General features: G+C 42.2%; 1 protein-coding gene across 1 annotated transcript in view; it reads left to right on the top strand.

Moving 5' to 3' along the window:
• LOC139651520 (ephrin type-A receptor 6-like) overlaps window positions 1-24550 on the top strand; it is a 179584-nt gene that overhangs the window by 81274 nt on the left and 73760 nt on the right. The window contains exons 4-5 of the mRNA XM_071528466.1: window positions 13020-13175; window positions 17213-17548. Of these exons, the coding sequence (XP_071384567.1) occupies window positions 13020-13175; window positions 17213-17548 (492 nt within the window). The remainder of the gene's footprint in view (window positions 1-13019; window positions 13176-17212; window positions 17549-24550) is intronic.

Here is a 24550-nt window from a genome sequence, read left to right as displayed (position 1 = left end):
AGTACACACACACTCACTTAAGCGTATGCGTGTCCATGCACTCACAAACACGCACTAAAGTTTAAACACACACTTGAACACACACACCTACCTACATGCACATGCACACACTCGCCTACCCACATGCACACACACTTCTACATACACTCACACACACTCACCCCCCCCCCCCCCCCACACACACACACACACACACACACACCGCATACACTCACCAAACCACACATGCACACTCACCTATCCGCACACATGCACCCACCCACACTCACACAAACTCACACACTCACCTGCCCACGTGCGCATGCTCTCCTCGCAACACACGCACACGAGTGTACACACACCCACGCACACACACTGGCTTCCCACACACACACACGCGTTCACACTTAGTTTCCACGCACACAAAATTTCCTCACTAACCACAGCAGCTCTCTCTACATAAAGCAACCCAGCTAATCTTCCCCACCACAGGTCTGATTAGAAAACTTCTCCTCACTCTCCATCAACACCTCCACAAAACCACATTCAATAAAACATATCCCCATTTTAATTGCCTGCATTCATGATAAATATGCAATTAAATGCATTTGAATGGTGCAATGCTGTCACGTCAGCAAGTGGCTAATTAGGCCGTATAGCAGCGGACTGAGATGTCTTTGGCAGGCTTCGGGACTTCGCAGACTGTGAATATACGGACCGAGCCAACCCCCTGCCCCGGCATGGCTGCAGTTGGCAGGAGAGAACCCCCGCTTTACTGTACCTGGACCCTTCCCCGATTCACTTCAGACGGGAGGGAGGCAGATGGAAACCAGAATAAATCACTTTTTTGCCCCATAGGGAGACAAGTGGGGAATGGAGGGAGCGGAGATGGGAACAATCCCCCCAAGCCCAGCGCCACCTCGACTTCGGCTTTGTTGTGTTTTCAAGTACAGTACGCTCTTCGTGCTGAATGACACGCTAATGTCGGAGCGATTCCTGGCTCTACTTCCACTGTATTTTCATCCATCCGTTGCTGCGGTGTTCAAAGCGGATAAGATACGATCTGTTCCAGTTTTCAGAAATGCACTTGTTTGTGGAAACTGCTTTTGATCTGGAATGACTGAACTCCGATGAAGTAAAACAAGTTTGGCGCAACTTTGGAAATATGACAGAGTTTGAGAATGTGTGTGTTGGGGATTTTGCTCAGTGTGCAGGGTGTGTGTGTGTGTGTGTGCTGTCTTCAGATCATTACCAACAGGGGCTCGCGCTCCAATTGTGCTCATTCTCCCCTAATTACTGGCAAATGCTTCCCGCTAGTCCCATGAAGGCACACTCCATCATCCCACATGACTGCAGTTGGAGCACTTTCTGTCTTCTACTAAGCAAGTTCTCTCAAGTCACAAACTCTGTGGAACTGGACCACAAATCAACACAGGATCTAGGCTGATACTACACAGCAGCAAGCTCTCTGTAGGCTTGTACAGGCTATATGCTGTTCAATTACACATGAAATGCACACAAAATGCACCAAGCGTCTCCATTCGCCTTGAGCAACACATGGGAAAATGGATTCTTCCCATTCTATATTTTATTTGCTCATTTGTATTTTTATTGGAACGCGTGTCGCTGTGAATGCCTCTCCCTTTCTGTGGGATTCTGGGACTGAAAAAATGTTGCCGATGTAATTGTGTCAATAAGATAGGGTTGGGGATTGAACAGATGGGTGATGTGTAAGAATTAGTCAGGTGAACAAGCGAGTAGCAAGTCTTGTTTTTATTATAGATATAACTGATGGATAGAAGTTTATGACCTGTAGTCCCACAGATTTTTATTTTTTTGCAGTGACGATGCTAACCCTAACCCTATGAGCAGTAAATAGACAATAACAGTAAACAGGCCCTCATGCAAATCGCTCATAGGTGAGGCAGCAGTTGGCCAATGCACCTTTACAGTAGTTCGTTCAGCAAAAATCGGCTTGGTAACTAGGTGATCAAGAAGATTGCATGGTGAAAGCCCATAGAACTGCAGATTTCCATTTAGAATAAACTTAAATTCTTGTATTACTAACATTAAAAGCAGCCAATAATGAGTGCAAGAGTGAAAACATCAGCTACCAAGTAAAGAGTATTCTGAAAGTGAAGTTTGTCTCAGCAACAAATGGCACATTATAGTGTTGACACTCTAGTGAAATCCAACCCCTTTTAGACGGCGTTCTCACTGCTTCGGCTGCCAAACAGGAAGACTGTGGCTCTTCCAGAAATAACCAGCACACTTGATGAAGTAATCAAGAAGGGCAGCGTGCCGTTGTCGCCATCTTACTGCATTTTCTCACCCCTTCTGTGTTGGCAATCAGAGTGGCGCTTGCTCTTATCGGATTTTGTGAAGTCGCTCGAAACACACACTTAACACATGCACACGCACGCGCGGTATGACAGCGATATTTTCTGACTTCATACCGAAGTAACTCCGCATTCAGACATCCCTGCAGCTGCTTTCCAGAAATGTCAGTTTACATTTTCTTCGCCGCCGTCCTTTGTCTGTTATCACTCTCATCTTCATATCTTTCGCCTTTTTCTTCCTCCGACTGAAACAGAGAATACATAGAGGGGATTGTGCTTATCTGATGAATATACCTGCCAGTGCTTTAACAACCTTTGAAAGCTTTTGAGGCCCCTTTGAGATCGTCTTGATGGCTTTGTAAACCCCTCCACACACACACACACACACCTCCGATCCCCATTCATTTCTGCCAGCAAATGAGAGAGCTCTTTCTCTCTGCTAATGGCCATATGTCTATGAGAAATGTTCAAGAGCCTATTTCCTTCCACATCAGAGAAAAAGACAGAAAAAAGGCTTGCAAATATTCCCCATGTGTTTACAGTTACAAATCATGATGCATCTGCCACCTTATTGTATGTGCCATCGACTTTTTTTGTGTTGCTGTATTTATTTTTCTTAGACACACATTTGATTGGATTCAAGCTTATTTGTCTAAGAGCTTCAACTAGAGAGCGGAGAGGGATTCAGAGAAAGAAGAAGGAGAGAGAGAGAGAGAGAGAGAGAGAGAGAGAGAGAGCATCACCAAAGGCGTTTAAATTGACTGATCCATTTTAATTTCACTCCAGTTCCATTAAGTTGTAGTTGATGTTGCTGAAGGGCCGCCGTGTCATTATCTCCCTCTTTTGTTTGTGGTGTTTCAAGAAGACATTGTCGTTGTTTATTTTCCACAAGAAGGCCTTTATGCTAATGCAACCTCTGCTAAAGACGATTTGCTGTCGATTTAACAGCGTGTTAAAACCACAATCAGCATCAATCATGCGGAAGGAAGGAGGGGAGGGAGGGGCAAGTTTGGGGCTAAGTCATGGTAATCTTCATAACACCTTATTATAAATTCATTAGGAGTCATACATACACACATAGACGCATTCTCTCTTCTGGGGGAGGTAAACAGCCTTACAATCGTTGAATTTTATAATTAAAATTGGAGACGATTAATGCGGTGGGATGAGTATAAATGTAGTGCAAGCCACTTTAGAGGCAGTGACTGAAACGTACCTATGAGAGATATGTGTGTGTGTGTGTGTGTGTATTTGTAGGAGATCTGCACTTACTGTAAATGGGATGCTCTCCCTTCTCATGCCTCTTGTGTGTAAACCACTCATGCTTCCAACATTATTATTGAGACTGTCTTAGAAAAGACCACTATCGTGACAAGCACAAATAGGATAACTCGCAAAATAATATTTTTCAAACACACAAAGACGTGAGTCCCGACGTTGTAAATATAAAAGAAAAGTAGTCTCGCTTTGGACATTACCCAGAACAAAAATATTGTATAGAGGTGGAGAGAGTCTCGCATTAGCTGGGTACACTGATGGCGGGAGGGTCAGCGCTGTCGTAGATCCACTGTACGTCTGCGAGGATGCATTAGATATCCTAATCCAGGGCAGCGGGGCATTGTCTCAGCAGTGAGGTTCGGCGCATAAAAACGCTGCTTTACCATCCGTCCGTGGCCTCCACTGGCCCACCGCTTTGTCTCCAACGGAAGATTTAGTGAGGACCTCCGCTCTCTCGCCGGTAACGGATGTCTTTTGAGAGGTTTACTACTCTGTTAGTTCATTTGGCCCAAGACTGCTTCTATGCCGCTATAAACATTGCTCTAAAGGGAGCAGTGAAGCTGACCTCCTGAAAGTCCATAAAAAGATCTTTGGCTCTGATAATGTCACTGATATATAACCGATGGTTTGCCCCTGAATGGGCCCATCCAGCGCTGTCTGAGGTAAAAGCCGGCTCTTTTACTCTTTTTGCTTTTCTCTTTTGCTTTATCTCATTGTCGGGCGTCCTTTATGTTGTTAATTACCTCTTATTTTGCCTTCTCCTAGTCTGTCTGTCTCTTTCTGTTCCCCTCTCACCTTTACCTCTCCTCCAAGCATCGAAATACAGTGTCTTTTAGATACTGACCGAATCACACCAATTCAACCAAGCACCAAAAAATATTAGTATGCTCGGCATCAGTAGCGTAACGAGTCAGCACCGGGCCCCAATGCAAGATGGTCAAAGCGGGCCCTGCCCATCACAATGCATCATAATGTTCTGCTTGCTCTTCAGTCTGCGGCCTGCCTTCCTCCTGCCTCTCCTCCCCTCATAACGTAACATAACGTAATGTCAGTAGTGAATGAAAGTGAAAGCACGCAGCTTTAAAACGACCAGCAACAGCGAAATGCACTGCACAGTTGACGACCTAAATGAAATGATTACTAGGAAAACAGACCGCCGTGCTGTACTTGACAAAATCTGGTGTCGGAGCACCATAACAGATGAAAACATCATCGGTGACAGCGCACCCGCACATTGACAACATTATTCCTGTCTGCGCATAGGCCTTATAAACACAAAGCACAAGTGTGTAGGTTGATTATTAGTCAAATAAATAATAAATAAGTTCTACTTACATCATAGGCGTTTTCGCTTCTGAAACCCGCTTTTGTGTTTGTACTCCATCTCACTTACTTGCTGTGTTAACTCTTCTAACTTCTAACTCTTCTAACGCAGTAGTATTCATGTGTCCATAATCACCATAACCCAGAATTCCGTGGGGCGGGCGCACATTTTGCACATTTTTGAACATCAAATCGCCCATTAATCCTTATTTAAACTTAATTTAGAAATGTAACACAGAGGAGTCAATAAACTATATGTAAAACTGTTTTATGTTATTGTATTGTTATTTATTTGGTGAATGAATGACATCAAGTATGTGACACCATGGAGCAGATGACTTGGCTCACTGAGTACTATAAATACTTACCGCTTACCATTGAAGTGTAGTGGCTGCGTGTATACTGTAGACTCAGTGCTCGAGATCTTATGATATGATAGTGGCGAGATGAATGCAGCTGCATTGCCTGCATATACGGTAGTTTCGCCGCTGCTCGGCATTCAGATCACAGGAGAAATCACTTTCAGTCATTCTTCTCCTGCCAGCTGCCGCCCATGTTGCTGCATTCATCTTCCTACTTGAGACTAAAAATGTACAAGGCTATTGCATACATGACACATAACCTGAAACAAACAAATGCTGTTGATTGGAGTGTCGTTTGTTCACTCACATATATGAAAGTTTTAAATTAACTCTTATGGACTTAAATAATGGCAATGAACTCATGTGCAGAACATGCTATTGTATGCGTTGTCACATTAATTGTAATGAGTGCTGGTGCTGGAGAGTGTTGACTAATACAAATGCTTTATAGAGTCTATACCTTCTTTCCAGTGTGCATATTGATGACAGTAGAGCCCATTAGCTCTTATTATCCTTGTTAATTTTCTCATTATGAAAAACGCTTTGCATTAGACGAGCTGTCAGAAGACGATGCCTTTGATAACTCTTCCCCTGAGTTTTTTACCATAAGTAAAACTTGATTAATTAATCTCTATCCATTATACCTTTCCTGATTCAACTGAATAAATCTTTATACAACAAAATACCGGGTTAATTAAACTAAATGAATCAATGCAGTTAAAATAATTGTGACAAGTGGGCAAAATCAGTTTGAAACTCTCTAAATAAGCTGAATCGAGCACATCCTTTAAAAAACGTACACCCATTTTATTCAACTGTGGGCATGTGTGAATTTATTTGTTTGCACAAATTCTGAAATGGTGCACACATACTTGTACTAATGAAAATGAACAAACCAAAAATGAGGGAATGATTTGCATCTTGTGCACTTGAATGAATTTGAACGAGGGAACAAGGTCTTTCTGCACGCAACAGCACCTTGTGTCCTGCATGTGGCAAATCACCGTCTCAGCATGTCATTTGTTTTCCTGCGGCCACTCCTTGGCTACGCACTGTACGGTTACCTCCAGCAAGAATGGAGAGAGAGAGAGAGAGAGAGAGAGAAGGGAGAAAGACTCACTTCCCCCACTCCGTCGCAGGGTTAAGCTTCCTGTGTCCGGGTTAGCCTTTGCTACATGCCTAGTAAACACACTGCTTTGCAAAGCCACCAGGCTCGTTGATCCCTAAATGCCATGTTGAGATTGAAATCAGGCAGCCAGTAGGAGAGATTAGGATGAGCACTTGAAGGCAAGGAGCACTGGGGGGAAAAAGCAGATGCCTGTTAGAGAGATTCCTGAAATGTCAAGTTGTAAACACCGGTGAGGGCATGCAACCATGTGGACAGGCTGTGATAGAGAGAGAGAGAGAGAGAGAGAGAGAGAGAGAGAGAGAGAGGAAGCAAGGTCTGTATATTTCATATATAAGATAACTCAATATGCTTTACAGAAAAACTGTAAAAGTAAAAACAAAAGTGGTGCAAACCTGGCATAAAGATACATCTGACAAAGAGAAAATGTACATATACACATATTACATGGAGAAAATATACATATACACATATCACACATACACACACACTTGCACCCACATGAATAACACCTATAAGTCTGTAGAGAAGAGAAAAGTTCTAAGCCTACTTTTAAAAGAGTTGCGGCTGTTTGAACAACTTTGAGCGCAATAGCTAAAAGCAGCCGGGCATAACTTTTGATTGTATCCTTGAAGAAGAAGAAGACGAGGATGATGATGCTCATGATGATAACAAAGAAAGCAAAGGAAATAAAAACTGCTGTTATAAATGACTAACTGCTAACTCTCACACCTGCCACAGGAAGCCTTCCTTTGCCACCTCCATCCGACTTCATTAGGCAAGCAACACAAACCTCAACACTTCAGCAGAGACGCGTTGGAGAGGCCTGCTAATACTGGAGTGCAAATCAGAGATAACTCTCACAGCTTTTAGCTAATGAAGAGAGGGAGGCAGGCAGAGGGAGAAAGAGAGAGAGAGGGAGAGGGGGGGGGGGGGGGGGGGGGGCTCTTCATTTGGAGGGTTTGAAAGTGTTGTTCCTGATTACGAGTGACGGTTAAGAGGGCCGGAGGTTTCAGAGTGCCACTGCTACTACTTTTGAAGCAAAGCTGAAGAAGAGCTCTGACATTTCGCCATCTCTAGGGTTTGTATATGAATATATGCATTGCACCTAGAGGAGCTGTAGTCGTGGATGAGAGCGTTGGCGAGGTGTTGCTGTGCCTCAACCACAGAAATGAACTCGATATATCTGACTTGTTATATCATCGTACTGTATCATCTTACTGTATCTCGCCAAGTATTGACAAGCAGCCTTTGTTGTTTTTCTTTGATAGTGAACGTGAACATCATGTAGCATCAGCTAGGAGGATAAGATTATTTTCCCCTGGTAGAATATGATGAATGTTATTATCTATGCGGAAAGGAATGGGGCGAGGCGCGACTGCTTTGCCAAAATGCACGGCATGTGTGGACAAGGAGTCTACTGTTTCGGCACAGAGAAAAAGCAATAAGCCTTTTATTTTTATTATTTCTACACTTTTTTTTATCATAGAAAGAGCAATGGGGGAGATAATATTTTTGTGTGGAATGGAATTGAAAATAGGGCACGTCTTCCATTTTTTCCATATGCAATAAGTTCCAGGCTGCATCTTTCCCGTACCGCCGCCATCTCTGCAATGATATCTCATCCCTTGCTTCTCCTCCACACCACCCTGCCTTTGATTTCAAGAGCTGAACTATTCTGCAACATTTGTTGATGTGGTTCTGCAAGTAAATGCTGCAGAATTGTGCTCCTCTTGGAATTGTTGCTCTTCGCCGACCACCGGGAGAGGAACCCGCCACCATCGGCCATGCACCGCAGAGACCCAGAGAGCGTTACTCTCTCACACACACACACACACACACACACACACACACACATAACTTACACCAACACACACAAACACACTCGGAACATTGAGGCAGGCTATTGGAAATAGCATAGTACTGTATCAGTGCATCCTCTGCAACAGGAGGACAGGCATCCTGGCAGTGAGAGGGGGAAGCTGGCAGGTCCTCACAGGTAAAGACTAGGGTTCAGTTAATATGGGGTTTTGAAGGCCACTACTGATATGTTTGGATTGAAGCTGCAGATAGCAATATTCAATATTTTTTAAATTTGACCATTTTCATGTCAAAAATGTAAAAGTTCAATGGTTGCCCCAATGTTCTGTTCTTGTTAGAGTGTAAAAGCCTCTGAAGCAGCATTCAGACCATCATGGGACACTAAAACTCGCCATTGAAAGCCATGCTAATGAGATTCTTTTAGGTGGGTCAGCAGCTCCTTAAGGCAGAGTGAGGCAGGTTTCACTGCAGGTTTTACAGACTGAAGCTGTGGAGTAAAATTCTCCCACACCACACTGGAATGATTTGTCTGGTCAGACATCTGATATCAAAATAATAACAATAAAATCTGAAGAGGTCTGATTTTTATTAAAAGGCCAATATCTGCAAACCGATGCATTTGTCTATTCCTACAGACCGAGTGAGTCAGGCAGATAGACAGGCAGACAGGCAGGTCTACTCCCCATACATGATCTGCCTGCCAGTTGCCTTGGTGTTGTTCAGGTCCAGTGAGTAGTACCAGGCCTCACCATCCAATCTGCTGCCTCTGGGTCTCAGGGCCCGGCTGGGGGCTCGGGGCACGGGGTTCGGGCTCGAGGCTTGGAGATGTTCTGGATGACTTCCAGATCTCATTAACCTTGGGCTGAGGGCCCGGAATTAGTTCACAGCCCCACAGGCCAGTGGGTCAGGATACTATTCCCATATCCCCACACAACCTCAGTCTAGTTCCTTCAGAGATATGCACACGTCCAAATACTTCCACATCGCATGTGTCATGTGTTTGAAAACCACACATGACACAATTTGGAGGATTTTCAAGTTCAAACTTCAATTCAAGGATTGCATGGTTCCTCTAGGGGTTGAGAAACTTCTACCACCCTCGGGGCTCATGAAACTGCTTCAAATCCCTTTGGATAAACTCAAAAAAATATGGTGGTCAATCTAAAATCATGGCTGGCTTTCTTAGTTTGTGAAAAGCTAACATTTAGGAGATACAAGTTTTTCACCAACATACAAATCCAGGCAGGGAAGCACACATACACACACATGCACACATGCAGTCTTGCCCCGCTGCCTCTTTCCACTGTGCTATTTTGCTTTTGCTCTCATATCCAGCAGCCTAACATGTAGCCTCTATCTAATGTCAAGTCTTCTCCAGCTGTATGGATCAGACATCATATTCATAGGGAAAACAATAGAGGTTTCTATCATGGAACATCATTAATAACTTCTTTAATTGAGTTGATAGAGCTGTGTTTGTCTGAATCATGCAGCTGTGCACATGTATACAGTATATAGCCACAGATTCTTAACAGGGAGGACTTGTCTTTGGTGCATCAACAATGTTATTTATGGTTGATTTGCAGATTGTGACTTTAAGGTCACACTCCTCTTTTCCAGTTAAAATCTCCAGGCCTCCTTCTCATGTGACAAGCTGTCTGTTTTGGTTCACTTTGCTGTTTGTCACTACTCTTGCTGTATCCACTGGTGTGTGTGTGTGTGTGTGTGTGTGTGTGTGTGTGTGCCTACCAGCATGTGCATGGTAACCTCCTTGCCGCTGTGTGTGTGTGTGTATGTGTGTGTGTGTGTGTGTGTGTGTCCGTCCTCGGGTGATGCATGGTCAGCCATAGTACAGCAGCACTGTGGCCTTGGACCCAAGCCTGGCCAGACAGATTGCGGCGGGACGCTCTGAGGTTAGAGAACGAACATCCCCTTGGTTCAGCGAAGGTCGGACGGAGGCGTCATTAGGTTGACAGAGTCTAAAACGGGGTCTGGTTTGGGGAGGGGAGGGGGGTTGACTGACGGTTTTTGACTCAAGGACAGACCGGTATCAGAGGTTAATGACGGAGGCAGCCTTGGTCCGCCATAGGGGATGTCACTTATCATACTGATACAGATAGCTCCTGCGTGTGTGTGCGCGTGTGTGTGTGTGAGTGTGTGCGTGTGTGTGTAGGAGTTGGTTGATGCGTGCGTGTTTGTATTAGGGTTCGACCGAGGTTTTGATACCAATATTTTTGGATTGCAGCTACCAATAGTCACTATTTTGTGCTGATATTAACAGTCTTTACATTTGACCATTTTTGCCCAAAATGTATTCGGCTTTTCCACTCAAATTTTATTTTTGGCAGGGGGAGAAAAGCCTCTGATACAGCATTTAGACCATGGGACACTACAACTCTCCATTGATATAAAGGATAATAAGAATATAAAAAAATAGTCATGTATTCTTGTGTGGAATTTTATCAAAATAAATCTCATATGAATCGATTCAGGTTAAGGTCTCCCCATAGACACCCAGAGAAGTATTGATCAATTCTACAATAAATATGTAATCAACTAAGCTGCATTATATCCATCATATCAGAGGTGGACGACACTGATTTTTAGTTAAAGGCCAATATCAACCCATATATCACCCTAGTGTGTGTGTGTGTGTGTGTGTGTGTGTGTGCGCATACCAGCACGCGTGTGTTAACCTCCTTGCCCCCGTCCTAATTGTCCCCATTTGATCAGAGCAGCCGTGGTTTCGGGCTCTCCCCCCTGTCCTCCCCGCGGCTCCATTTATCACAGGCAGCAATGGGGAAACGTGAAGGCAGTCAGTGCTTCAAGGTGAATCCCTTCAAATGGCTCAGCTTGTGTTACCTTGTTAAATCGATGTGCTTGGTGACAGCCGGCAGAAGTGGAAATCTCTCACCAGGCAGGAGACTTTCACTCTTTCTCTCTGTGGCATGGGAGTGTTTTACAGGTTGAGAAGGAGCTGCTGAAGAGCTGCTGGCGTCTGTCCCCGAGGCTCAGGCTCTAGTGGAGTAACACTTCTCAAGCCTTTAGTGTATTTGCTTTGGTCTAATTCAGGGGGAATCAGCTGTTATGTTGTTATTTCAATATGTCGGTTTGTTTATGTTTCATGCAGCGAAATCTCAAGCAAACCATAATTTATCAATCAGATCACGTAGGAGCTGTCAGTTCCTTCATTGTTCAGAATTTTGGTCTGGAAAGGATTTTCTTCTGAAAGTAACAGTCACCCTTAGCCCATAATTCATGGTTAGTTTTACCCATAATGCACGGTGCTTCCTGTAGCTGGGTGGGATCACGGTTGGATTGTGTTCTCCCTGTAAACCAGTGGTTTTCAAAGGGGTGGTCGGGCCCCCCTAAGGGGTCACGAGATAATTTGTGTGATTTATGGGATAGGGAAAAAAAATAGGTTCTGCTAGGGCTGGGCAATATGGTTGAAATCAATATCACGATAGGATTTTTCTCGATATCAATATATATCACGATATGGTTCATGTATGCAAAATCACGTTAAATAATCATATTAATGTTCATCTCATTGAACCGAATGGTAATGTTAGGTGTGATGTCAAACAAAACAAATTTTTTTTATGACCCTAACCGATAATATTGAATTATCGCCCAGCCCTAATGTCTACCATACAAACCATACATACATTTCTACCATTCTTTGGTTGAACTGTTCACCGCTTTGTATACACTGTGAGAAAGCAAGCCCCAGTGACAAAAGATTCAACAACTGTGTCCCTTGTTTTGTCACAGTGTGTGCAGCCTGTGACAGAAGCTCGCGAGCGGGCACTGCCTCGATTTTAGGGGTCACGAGCCAAAAGGTTGAGAACCACTGCTGTAAATGAAGCTCCATGCTCGGTTTGGAAATCTTCCTCTCAACAAGATCTCAGTCCAATGGACCAACTCAGTGAACTAAGGGGGAAACCACTTCAGGGTTGGAAGTAACTGCTCTAAAGCAACTAGGTGTGAAAACGTCCTGAGACACACAGGGACAACTGAAAGAAGCTTTTAGATCAAGACAGAACAGAGGGACAAGGAGGGAAAGGAGATAAAGGAGGGGGACAAATGAGAGAAGGAATTATGCTGAGAGTTCAACAGAGAAGAGATGCAACAGGCGATATGTTTGGTTAGCCTTCATTTCATCACATTTTTCTTGTTTTTAATTATTCATCACGAGTTAAACACCGGCAATAAATATAAATTAGGCATTAAAATTGTCGTCCGTGTTTTTCATATGTGTGTTTTGATTTCAGATATCAAAATTATCAGGCTTCACTCATCAAACAGATTAGATTCATCAAACAACTGGGTTAATTCCTTAAAAACAGATAAATCATTCTAATGAAAATTTGGTATTCATCTGTCTGTTTAGCCCTTTTATTTTTTCTTGATGCTTTAAAAAAACATTAAAATACTAATAGGACTTTAAGGATCTCTAGGAATTGAATGTAATCATGCCCAAATCCAGAAACCCTTGGCTAAAACCAGACACACACTCTGAAATTTCACCTTTTGTTCCTCAAATATGTATGATTACATGTCACTTGCTTTTTGGCAAGAAACTCAGTTTAAAAAAAAAAAAAAAAAGGTGTTAAAAGACCAGAAACTGCATCAGTGTGTTTCCTGATTTGGTCGCTGTTGCGTCAAGAAACATGAGAATATGTGACTAATGTTCTTTGGATTCACAGCAATGTTTCTACATGTATTCCCATAGCACGTCCTGGCTCTCTCATATACAACTCACACTCTGTCTGTTTCTGTCACCCCCAGCGTGCCACCCAGGCTTCTACAAGGCGTTTGCTGGGAACATCAAGTGTTCAAAGTGTCCTCCGCATAGTTTCAGCTACGGAGAAGGATCTGCTCTCTGCCGCTGTGAGAAGGGCTTCTTCAGGGCCGAGAAAGACCCTCCAACTATGGCCTGCACACGTGAGTATACCACAGCCAGGGCTTGATACTCAAAATAACTAAATATATTACTTATTACTCAGAGAAATTTGATTAATTTACTTATTCATCTATCTGATAGAGGTTGGTCTAGCTCAGGGTGTTCCTGGTCAAATGAAAGAGGGAGATGACTAATTATGAGGACAATGAATATGGAGATGGAGATAATCATAGTTTTGGGCTGATTCAACTTCATTATGATACTTTGATTGATGATGAGTTACAAAACTAATGACCGTTTTTTATGATTGGTATCTGTGATGTCATTACTGAAATACACTACTGGTTACTGGATAAAATAATATTACTCAAACACGTCACCACTCAATTCTGCTTGTAAAAAAACCCATGTGGGCTTTCCTTCCAGCATATTCATTTATACTGTGTGACACTTCTACTGGATTCAATACATATAAATGCATGTACATAGATGATGAGGAGGAGCTCAACCAAACTACTGTTATTAATTTTCCCTTTCGGGCTCACTCTTTAAATCCTTGTTGGATTCTTGCAAAACGTTTCCTCAACTTGTTCTGCTAGCAGTACAACGGCCTCTGGTTTCCCTCCTGGGCTTTTCCTCCTGCTAACAAAACAGGGAAGACATATAGGAGAGTTAATAGAGATCAGGCTACTCCTCATGCAAAGCCATAAGTCTCACAATTCGCCTCCTTTGCTGTATTACAAAAACACAGCCAAAAAAACCTGGTCAACACAAAATGAACGACATAGCGCACCAGCCGCACCAGAATGTCACTTAGTGGTGGGTGTTAATTTCACAGAAGTTAGCAATAATATTGTGCCGGCCAGCGGGTATCATCAGTATTTTGACTGGTGAAGAAACAGTGAAGAAAAAGACGCAAATTGTGGCCCTTTTGGTGTTCCGTAGCCTCTCGCTTCTGTAAACTCCTAACCAACGCTTGACCCCGCAAATGCTGACATACCTGCATCAATTCAATACAAATTTCACAAGTTTCATGAGAAGCTGCCTCTTATCCCAGATCACTGTGTAAAACAGACTTTATGTTTGATAGATTTGTGTAGACCACACATGCCTACACACACTTTCTACTTTATTAACTCATGCAACATGTATAGTCTGCTCAGAACTAAAGATCAGTTACACACAGTTTTTAGGTAGTGTTAACCTCTTCTTATGCATGAGAGTCCACTGTCTGTAACCAGTAAACCCCACATACAATGTAAAACCCCATTATAAATCCACGTTTAACATTTGTACCCTCTGTACATGCCTGACAGTCTGGGTGAACTATTGCCCCATCCAAAGAGCTGGTGGATTATTCCAGACGTCTCTCAGCATCTGCCAAAGCAGAGCGATATCGGCGTGGCCCCGAACTCCATTCACTGCTCCAGGGCTTATCTGGTGTGAAACTGTACATTAGAAAGTCCCTGGATGAATTACATGGCTTTGTTCAGCTGCCAGGTCTTCATCGATGATTCACTGACTGTCATTACGACTTCATATTTGCATTAAATTACAGTTTAACCGGACTAATTCTCCTTTAATTAAAAAGCCATTTAGCTGTCGCCGAGATAGACGGAGGCCGTGTCTGAGAGCTCTCCCGAGGGAAGAGTGTATTTGTCTTTTATGGCGAGACAAAAGCCGAGTCATCGTTGAGATACATCGTTGAGTTTGTAGCAGCCTGCAAGATACACTGTTTGCTGAGTAAACCTTCAGAAAGTCTTGGCTCTGGTTACAGTGTTCTGTTCTCTAAATTCTGACTCAGGTATATGTAAAATAATGCTCTTTGAGCTTAACCCTGCAATAAGTGATATCAGACCTTACAACCACTCCTGAAACTAATGTGTGCTATGTGGAGACTTCATTGACACATAATGATATAAACCAATATCCACACAGCAGCCAGCTGTCTTGCTGTTTTCACCTCTTTTCTAAAGCTTGTTGTCAAATTCTGGTCCGGAGTGAAGCTCCTCGCAGCCCATTCAGTAGCTTTTCATGTTTTTAAAACTAGCTTGTGTCCTCCCTCACCCCCTTCCATTCCTGAATAAAGTAAACTGATTAAACTAGTAAACTTGCCACCTACCTCTTCACTTGTCATTGTGGGACATGTAACCTTCAGCAGGAGAAAAATCTGTTGAAACGACACTTCTCCGTAGGTACGGTTAGCTTAGCTGTTAGCCTTTATGCACGGTGCTTTGCAATGTTTGTCCTTAGTAGGCCTCTGTAGTGCAGTGGCTTTGCTGTGCTTTATTTACATATGTGTTGCGGTTTCTGGCACCCTCTAGTGGTCAGAAAATGTTGCTTATTGCAGCTTTAAGGTGAAAGCAGGAAGGGAAAGTAGAGGGGAGCAAGCTAAGGAGAGGACACAGAAAAAGCGGACAAGCACATAGACAAAGACAGAAAGATAATTTTTTTACACTTACAAGCTCAAAGCTGCGTCAGATCTTTTCACTGTTTTGACTCACATATATAATATATTTCAATCAGAAGCTCGTAAGCCAGCGCATTAAAATATTTGCTCTGTGTATAAGTAAAAGAAAGAGGCAGAGATTAAAGACTGAGGGCCAGAGAGGGAGACAAAGCTAGATTTAGAGACAGAGAGAGAGGATGACACGGGATGAGAGATAAAAGTAGAGATGGAGAGAAAGTGTTAAGGCTGGATGGAGCAGACAGAGAAAGAGAGAAAGAAAGAGAGGGAGGCAGAGAGGGAGGGAGGGCGCTGATACCAATCTCCCCCCTAGAGGAGAACAGAAGCTGATTGATGGCACTGAGGTTGCTCTGCAGGAGGGGAGGTGGGTGGACTCTCCTCGATGGAGAGAATGGAGGAGGAGAGATAACGGCGATAGAGAGGTGGGGGGCGAGAGATAAAGAGAGAGAGAATGGACAGACGCTGACAGAAGTGGAGGAGGGGGGGGGGGGGGGGGGTAGGAGGAGCTTCCCTGTCTGGTGAGATTTTTTTTTTTTGACAAAGATAGGGAGGAAAGAGAGGGATGGAGGTAGAGAGGGAAACATCCTATTGTCCAGGCAGACAGTGAGCTTGGCAAGATGGGAGTGTTCGAATCCCCCAGGCCTTTTAACTCCACCCTGCTGACAGCCGGCTGCCGGCTACCGCACAATACTTACCTTGACACACACATGCGCATGCACACACACACACACACACACACACACACAATGCACAAAAATACCTCCGGTCTTGCAGATGAGAAAATGGTAGGGAGATGAAATAACTTGAAATGTCAACTGCAGGGCAAAGCGTTATGGGGTAATTCTGCAGTACTCTGGATTTTAGCACTCGTTTTAAGGTCTTATAATGCACCTATAAGATATGCAGCTATGGATTTTTATAGTGCAACATTGCTACATAGGGATTAATAGACGGATTGTGTGAAGCATTTAGAAATCTGTAGATACTGTAGATAGATTGGAGATCTATAGATTTTTTGGGGGGGATTTATGTATATACAGTATATATTTGTGTGTATGTATGTGTGTATGTGTGCATGTATATTTGTGTGTATATGTGTGTGCATATGTACACTACCAGCCAAAAGTTTGGACGCACAAATGGGATTATGCAGTGACCAAAAAAGTCAAAACTATCTTATATTTTAGATTCTTTAAAGTGGCCGCCCTTTGCCTTGATGCGAAGGCAAAGGCTTTGGAAAGAAATTCATACATAGGCATCAACTTCACTATTTATATTTGTCGAAGAAACAAATTTCAAGCATTTAAGCATAAGACTTTAGATCAAAATGGCTTTAAGATAATGAAAAACATAGTACATTCAATCAGGTGTGTCCAAACTCTTGACTGGTAGTGTACATATATGAGCATTTTTTTTTTTCTTTTATTCCTTCACAATACTTAAGACTGTACGAAAAAAAGGTGAAAAAGTGTGAAAAAAGTAAATGGTATATAAATATTATTTAATTGATGACAATAAAGAGAGTATAAAAAAAAAGAAATCTGTAGATACAATGAGCTTACTTATCTGCTGATCCATTTATCTATCTATTCATGTGATTTCCAATCTCAGGCCCTCCGTCGCCTCCCCGCAACCTGATGTTCAACCTGAACGACACCTGTCTGATGCTGGAGTGGTCGCCCCCCAGCGACACCGGGGGCCGGCGGGACCTCACCTACAACGTCCAGTGCAAGCGCTGCGGCCCCGAGCCCGACCGCTGCCAGCTGTGCGAGGAGGACCTCCGCTTCCTGCCCCGCCCGCTGGGCCTGACCAACGCCACCGTCACCGTCACCGACTTCTCGGCCCACGCCAACTACACCTTCGAGATCGAGTCGCTCAACGGCGTGTCGGACCTGAGCTCCTTCCCTCGCCCGGTGGCCGCCATCACCGTCAGCACCGATCAGGGAGGTGAGCACATTTTTTTTTTTTTTTTCATTTTGTTTTCCCGTACTTTTAGGTTTGCTCATTTTTACCACAGCACCGTCGTCTTCAAGAGGCAAAATCAGGTCAGTCAGTTTGAGACATCACATCTGCAACTTCATCACATTGTGGTAAAAATCTTTTTTCTTACAAATGATGTCTGATCTTTATTGAGCAGTATCTAAAAAGACAGCAAAAGTTGTATTATTGTGACAAATTGTCTAACTTCAACTATAAATTTGTTAGAGACTTTATTATCCATGAATGAAAGTTTTCCCTGTGCAAGTCAGCATAGAGAGACATAAAAGAACATAACATAAAAAGCATGAAAAACATTTAAAAAAGATTTTAAAAAAAACAGGCAGCATAAGGCACGACACATATCTAAAATATTCACAGCATATTGAAATGTCTAACATATTTGAGTGTCGGGATTCTTATTTATCTTCACATCTTACCTACCTAGGTAAGATGTGATGTCTCGGGTCAAACACTTCTCATGTTTTGTGATGTTTTTGTGATGTTTTTGTGATGTTTTTGTGATGTTTTTTATGTGAAACAACGGACTGTAGCACTGTGCCCAAGACAAATTTCCCCTCGGGGACAATAAAGTTTACTCTACTCTACTCTACCTGCAGTTTTTCACACAACTCCCCTAAGCCGCTACTCATATGCAAATGAATTTAAACGAGAGCTGACTGGGTTTTTCTTCTATTAGTTTACATGGTCTGCTGCTAAATCTTTCCAGGAGATAACATTGTTGTATAAGCAGTGCTTCTGTGTATGTATGTAATATGATGTGAGCTATGTTTGTGTGTATTCTCCATAGAAGAGATGTCATGGTGGGACTGGACATGATCTGTATTTGTTATCATCACTGTATGTCTCAGAAAATGTCTTGAGATGTGAATGGGACGAAATGGATTTTCCCATCTAGCTGGGATGTGTACAGACTCATTTCATATTATTGTGTTTCTACTGGTGCTCTATCTGAAGGTATCATACACAGCAAAGAGACAGACAGGCCCACAGTGGATGTAGGTTGACATAACAGTTAATGTTGTTCCAGTATTTGTAGTTTTGCATCCTCCGCCACTGCTGTGAGCGATAGAGCAAGGCCAAGGAGAGGTTGTCTGGCTACCTATCTGCTCCAAATAAGGTTTTTATGCTGAAAGGCCTATATTTCCTCAGGGACACCGCTTGGTGTGTAGAACAGTTATGCTTTTCATTTGTGATTTGCAAACACTGTGTTTTCTGTTTTCTCCCTCCTCCCCTCCCTCTCTCTTCCTCCCCTGATTATTCTCTTTCTTCTTCTTTTTTTCTCTTGGTTGTTTGTCCCTCTCTCTCTCTCTCTCTCTCTCTCTCTCTCTCTCTCTCTCTCTCTCTCTCTCTCTCTCTCCTTTCTTGTTTGTTTCCTCACTTGTTCGTGTTTCTCTATCGTTTCCTTTCTCCCTCCTTCTCCCTCTCCCTCCCTCTCTTTCTCTCTGTCCTTCTGTTGTCCTGGGAGTCTGGAAGAAATACATTTTCTCATACAGCCGGAATGCATTATTCTATTACACTGGGGACAACTCTAGCTTTTACAGGTAACTCGGTGTCACACCTAACCTTTTTATTTCATTAGGAGGCCTAGTCTTGTACATAGTAGTGTCAGGTCCCAGGGTTTTACACAAGACTCTTCACATCACTAATATACCCGACTGCAGCCATTTAAAATGCTCAAGGGATGATGCTGATTCCTGGGCCTCAGCCAGCAATATGCAGACTGATGATGCATCATGTCATTATCAGCTCAACAGAAACTAACTTAGATTGATATATTGATTTCCCAATATATTCAGCTGATTCTGCCTTTTATTACAAATCAGACAATGGCCAGTCAGTGTCATTCACCTTCGATTTGATGGATATGATGCAGTTTGTTTGATTATATATGTATTGTAGAATTGATCAATACTACACTGGTTGTCTACAGGAAGTCCTTAACCTGAGTTAATTTTAAAGATATTGAATATTTGCACAAAGTATCAGCGATCAGCGACCAAAAAATTACAGTATCAGCCTTCAAAACAAAAACAAAACTAAAAAAGCTGAGGAACCTGCGTAACTCGTTCTTTTACATGCTGGTTCCATTACAGTATGACAGACAGTCTAGCCCACTTTACGATGCATTTCAACTGGCGGAAACTGTAAACAAAGACGCCCATGGGCGTGAATTAAATCACCAACTGATGTATTTCCATATGCATTCATGTGAACTTGTTTCATCTGCTACACAGAGAGTTAACTCATTCAAATTTGAACTTGTCAAGGAACAAAAATACGTTTTTATTGGTCCTTGTTCCTTTTGTAGTATTTGTAATATTGTGTAGAACTGCAGGAAATATGATTACAAAATGTCACATTTTTCTGGTGGAGCCCAAGGCCGCCTGCCAGTTTGTGTCCCCACCACTTTCCATGTAAAACTTCCACCATTGCAGACACCGTAGGCTGCAGCATCTGCTTTCAACACCTGAGCTGTAGACTCAAGCATGCGGGAGCCCATTTGGAAAAGAGTTGTTGCTGAGGTGGAGATTAACACGTACAAAAGCCATGCTGTTTCTGTTTGGAATATAGGAGGATGATTCATGCACACATACTCCACATACATACGTAACGTACTCCTCGTGCTCTCTTGAGGTTACACTTTATAAAGACAGACTCTAGCTAGAAAAGTTAAAAGTCCAACTCAACTAGTGCCAGCAATAGTTACGACAAATAGTCGGTGGTAGCAGTGTCGCAGACTCTTTTCCAGGTAGCTATTGGCTGCTCAAAAAGTCGTTAGAAGTTGCCAGATGACATCATACATCAATTTGCATATCTAGAGGGAGGGGCTGCACTCGGGAACTGCGGGAAGCGTTGTGATCATCAGACTTCTTTGGATTAGACCAGCAAGTAACTCAAATCAGCATCAGCTGTACACATTTGTTGCCAAATGCTTTGGGATTCAACACATTTGACTTGTTGTAAAGTGCTTCAATAAATAGTCACAAGATGTAGTCACAAGAGGGGTCTGAAGAGTCTAAATCTAGACCATTATTATTATCTACACCTTTCTTTACACCTTTCAGCACTGTGTCAGCCAAGAAAGCGCTGACTTCCCAACAGCTTGTCTATCAGCAGAGCTTTACTTTTCCCTGTGTCTGAATATGAAGCAGGGCAGGGCTGGAAACTGCCTTTTGACTTATATTTATGTCATACTTATATATTTGTATTCGACTTTTACATCGCCTCAAGCATTCTTTTCTTCGTCTTCCATTCTCATAGCAGTTTGAGTCATGAGACATTGTAGATAGTACATGATAATTGCTATATATTAAACATTTTCCTTGTAAAAACCTCTTTTACATGCACTTATTCACAGAAACAAATAGTTGGTTTTAAGAGAAACAAAAATAAAATTGTCTCATTCACAAAAACTAAGGAGAAAAGTATTGTTTTGTGTTAGTAACCATTGTTGTGGACTGTACATTTTCGGTATCTGTATCGGTACCCAGCACAGCACACAGATGCGTACAAGCAGGACAACCAACTCCTACACACACACACGCACACACACACACACACACACACACACACACTCACACACACTCACACACCTAGATCTAGTGGGAACAGGCTGGGTTTTATGTTTGTCCAGCCTGTAGTTAGAAGCAACTTCAGTATTCTATCTTCTTAACTCTGGACCATTTCTGCTTTCCCTGGAATAAATTAAACTCCTTTTAAATTTTAAAGCATCCTGTATTTTTAATGTCGATTGCACTATTCATTTATTTTGTTTAGCTTCCCATATTCTGTCTATGCACCAGTTTAAGAGCATGTAACCTTGCAAACACTAATGCTGACTCTAAAATCAGTCAGCTGCAACTTAATAGTGGAAACTGATCACCAAAACCACTGATCTCCAAAACAGCACAACATTCACAAAAAATTAATGAAGAATGCAGATTATCACATTGACGTCAATGGCTGTTTTGAAGTAACACTATGACTTTTAAATAGAAAGTGTGCCAAACGTCAGGGAATTCACTCAACACCACCATGCAAACCTTCAAGAACACGAAAAACACTAAATTTGCATTCAAACATTTTTTCCACGACAGCAGTGATATGCATACACACACATACACACACACACACCTAAACCTTACCATGATGGGCTTGTTTATTAGTTGGAAAGGCACATAGGAAATGCTAACACCATTAGCATAGTGTTGCCATCAGCAGAAAAGAGACGGCTGTGTGAATTCCTAGAGTCTCCTTTAATAATGTACACTAGCCATAGATAAATTAGTTTTTGTTATTAAAATGCAGATGGCCCTTTTGGTAAATGCTTTGTGTCGATGAGGTTAGCATATGATTTGTGGCGCGGACGATGGGTAGCTTTCCTAACACACACACACTCACACACACACACACACTCATGCAAGTACTGTGCACATGCATGAATCGCACAGAGAAGTGGCTATAAATGCCTGTGATAATTTCCTGTCAAGCCTGACCTTTTTCAATATGTTTCAGTTCATACAGTGAAGCGACTCCCGTCTGATGTATGCACAATCATTCATCTTTACAACACACGCACGTGCACCTAGCCAGCGTGCGGAGATTTATAAAGCATGAGGATTAACAGCAAGGGGGGCGTCTTGGCCCGAAATAAATCCCATCATATTTGGAGAATGAGGAAAAGGGCCTGGGGAAATTATGTGTGGATTTGCGGTTCTTCGGGCCCGGCTCCAGGAGCATGGCACCTCCTTGATCTGGCTGACTTATTAGTTTACAATCAGCATATAGGACAGGGAGGTTCACTCCCTGCGACACGGTGGCCCTGAGACACAGACCAGACGGCAACCTTTCTTAGAATGGGGCATGATGAGGTGCAAGCAGCAGCTAGGATAAGTCACTCTGTTGGTTGGTTTCTTGGGTCGCTCTGTCAGTCCTCAAAATTTCCCAAAACGCGCTTTATATATACAGTATAGAGCCACGGGATACAGAGATACAAGTAAGTAAGTAAAGTTTATTTGTATAGCACCTTTCACAGATACAGAATCACAAAGTGCTTTACAATATTAAAAGTAGCAATAACAACAGACAGCACAGTGCCTACATATTAAAATAACAGCAACAACAGACAAAACAGGAACAGAGACACATACACAAGTACAGTATAAAGGACAAAAGTTGCAAAACACAGACGAGGAAATAAAACCGATAGCAGCAAATAAAGTCAAATAGAACAAATGACCGCAGGCTAACCAAAAAGCCTGTCTGAATAAAAACGTTTTCAGCTGCTTTTTAAAAATGTCACAAGAGTCTAAGGATCGCCACGGTAAGGGGAGGGCATTCCACAAATTGGGTGCAACAACTTGAAATGCACGGTCACCTCGGGTTTTTAAACGGGTTCGAGGGACGTCAAATAATATTTGTTCAGAAGACCTAAGAGCCCGACTGGTCGTGTAAGTGAGAAGAAGGTCAGCAATATACTTAGGAGTTTGACCATGCAAGGCTCTAAAGGTTAGGACCAGAACTTTAAAATGGATCTGGAATTTTATTGGAAGCCAGTGCAGAGAGGATAAGATTGGCGTAATATGTGATCTCTTGTTGTTCCTAGTTAAAAGCCGAGCAGCTGCATTTTGGACAGTTTGGAGACGGTCCAAAGAAGTTTTATTCAAACAGGAAAAAAGAGCGTTACAACAATCTAAATGGGAAGAAATAAAAGCATGAATAAATATCTCCATTTCAACCTTAGACACGACAGATCTTAATTTAGCAATGCTCCTTAGTTAGAAAAAACATGAGTGCATGAGCTTGCTGACATGACTATCGAAAGACAGGGATTGGTCAAAGATGACACCTAAATTCTGTAGTTTATGTTGAACACAAGCGCTTAACAACCCAGTACACTGCTTGATGTTTGGGATCAAGTTTTCAGGACCAACTATAAGAGATAGATATACAGAGATATACAAATATACAGAGATACAACACCTATAAGATTCACAGGAAGGCAAAAGAAAAAAGTTATGCCCCACACCAAAATTAATCTTTTAGTTTGATGTTGACTTATCACAGATTACATGTTTGTTAATAGTACTCTCACTATGGTTAGACCGATGTATAGGATTGCTGATATATGGGCCAATATTGGCTTTTTATTAAAAAAAAATCAGATTTCAGCCAGTCTTTGTCGTCCACCTCTATTATAATGGATATATTGCCGTTTGTTTGATTACATATTTATTAGAATTTATCAATATTACACTGTTTGTAAACTGGTTGGTAAGCCTGAACTGATTCTAATGTGACATTTTGATCAGATTCTACACAAGTATGCATCAATATGTTTAATTATTATTAGATATATTATTATTATTATTATTATTATTATTATAGGTTTCAGTGAGGAGTTTCAGTGTCCCATGTTGTAAATGTTGTTTCAGAGACTTTTACACACTGACAAGAATACAATAATATTTGGATTATTTTTTTTGCCATGAAAATGGTTAAATTTACAAATATCGAATATCAGCACAAAATATTGGCTATCAGCAGGTTCAACCTGAAGATTTTGGCTTTAGCCTTCAAAAAAAAAACCATATGGGTTGGATACTAATTCTCACCATTTTTAATGTGCTGAGCACTGACGGCAAGTGTGAATTGGTGACACTTGTTGATGGATCACAAAATTAAAAAATCACCAGTTTGTTTGAAAGATGGAAGCACCAGTATGATGATGACAAGTACAGTATCAGCACCTTCAGAGTTAACATGGCAAAGCTCACATAATCAAAATCAACCTTGAATTTCTATGATCTCTGAAACATGGATTAATGTAGCGGTGGATCGGAGAGGATTATGACTGTGGATTATATCCGTGAGACAAGTGTTAGGTGGTGTGTGTGTGTGAGTATGTGTGTGTGTGTGTGTGTGTGTGTGTGTGTGTGTGTGGAGGGA

This window comes from Centroberyx affinis, unplaced genomic scaffold, assembly GCF_046629955.1.
Source record: "Centroberyx affinis isolate AG114_WGS23_722 - 3 ecotype Tasmania unplaced genomic scaffold, CSIRO-AGI_Caff_v1 ptg001678l_1, whole genome shotgun sequence".
Taxonomy (NCBI): Eukaryota; Metazoa; Chordata; class Actinopteri; order Beryciformes; family Berycidae; genus Centroberyx; species Centroberyx affinis.
The sequence above is the reverse complement of the archived record's forward strand: the minus strand, read 5'-3'. Positions and strand labels throughout refer to the sequence as shown.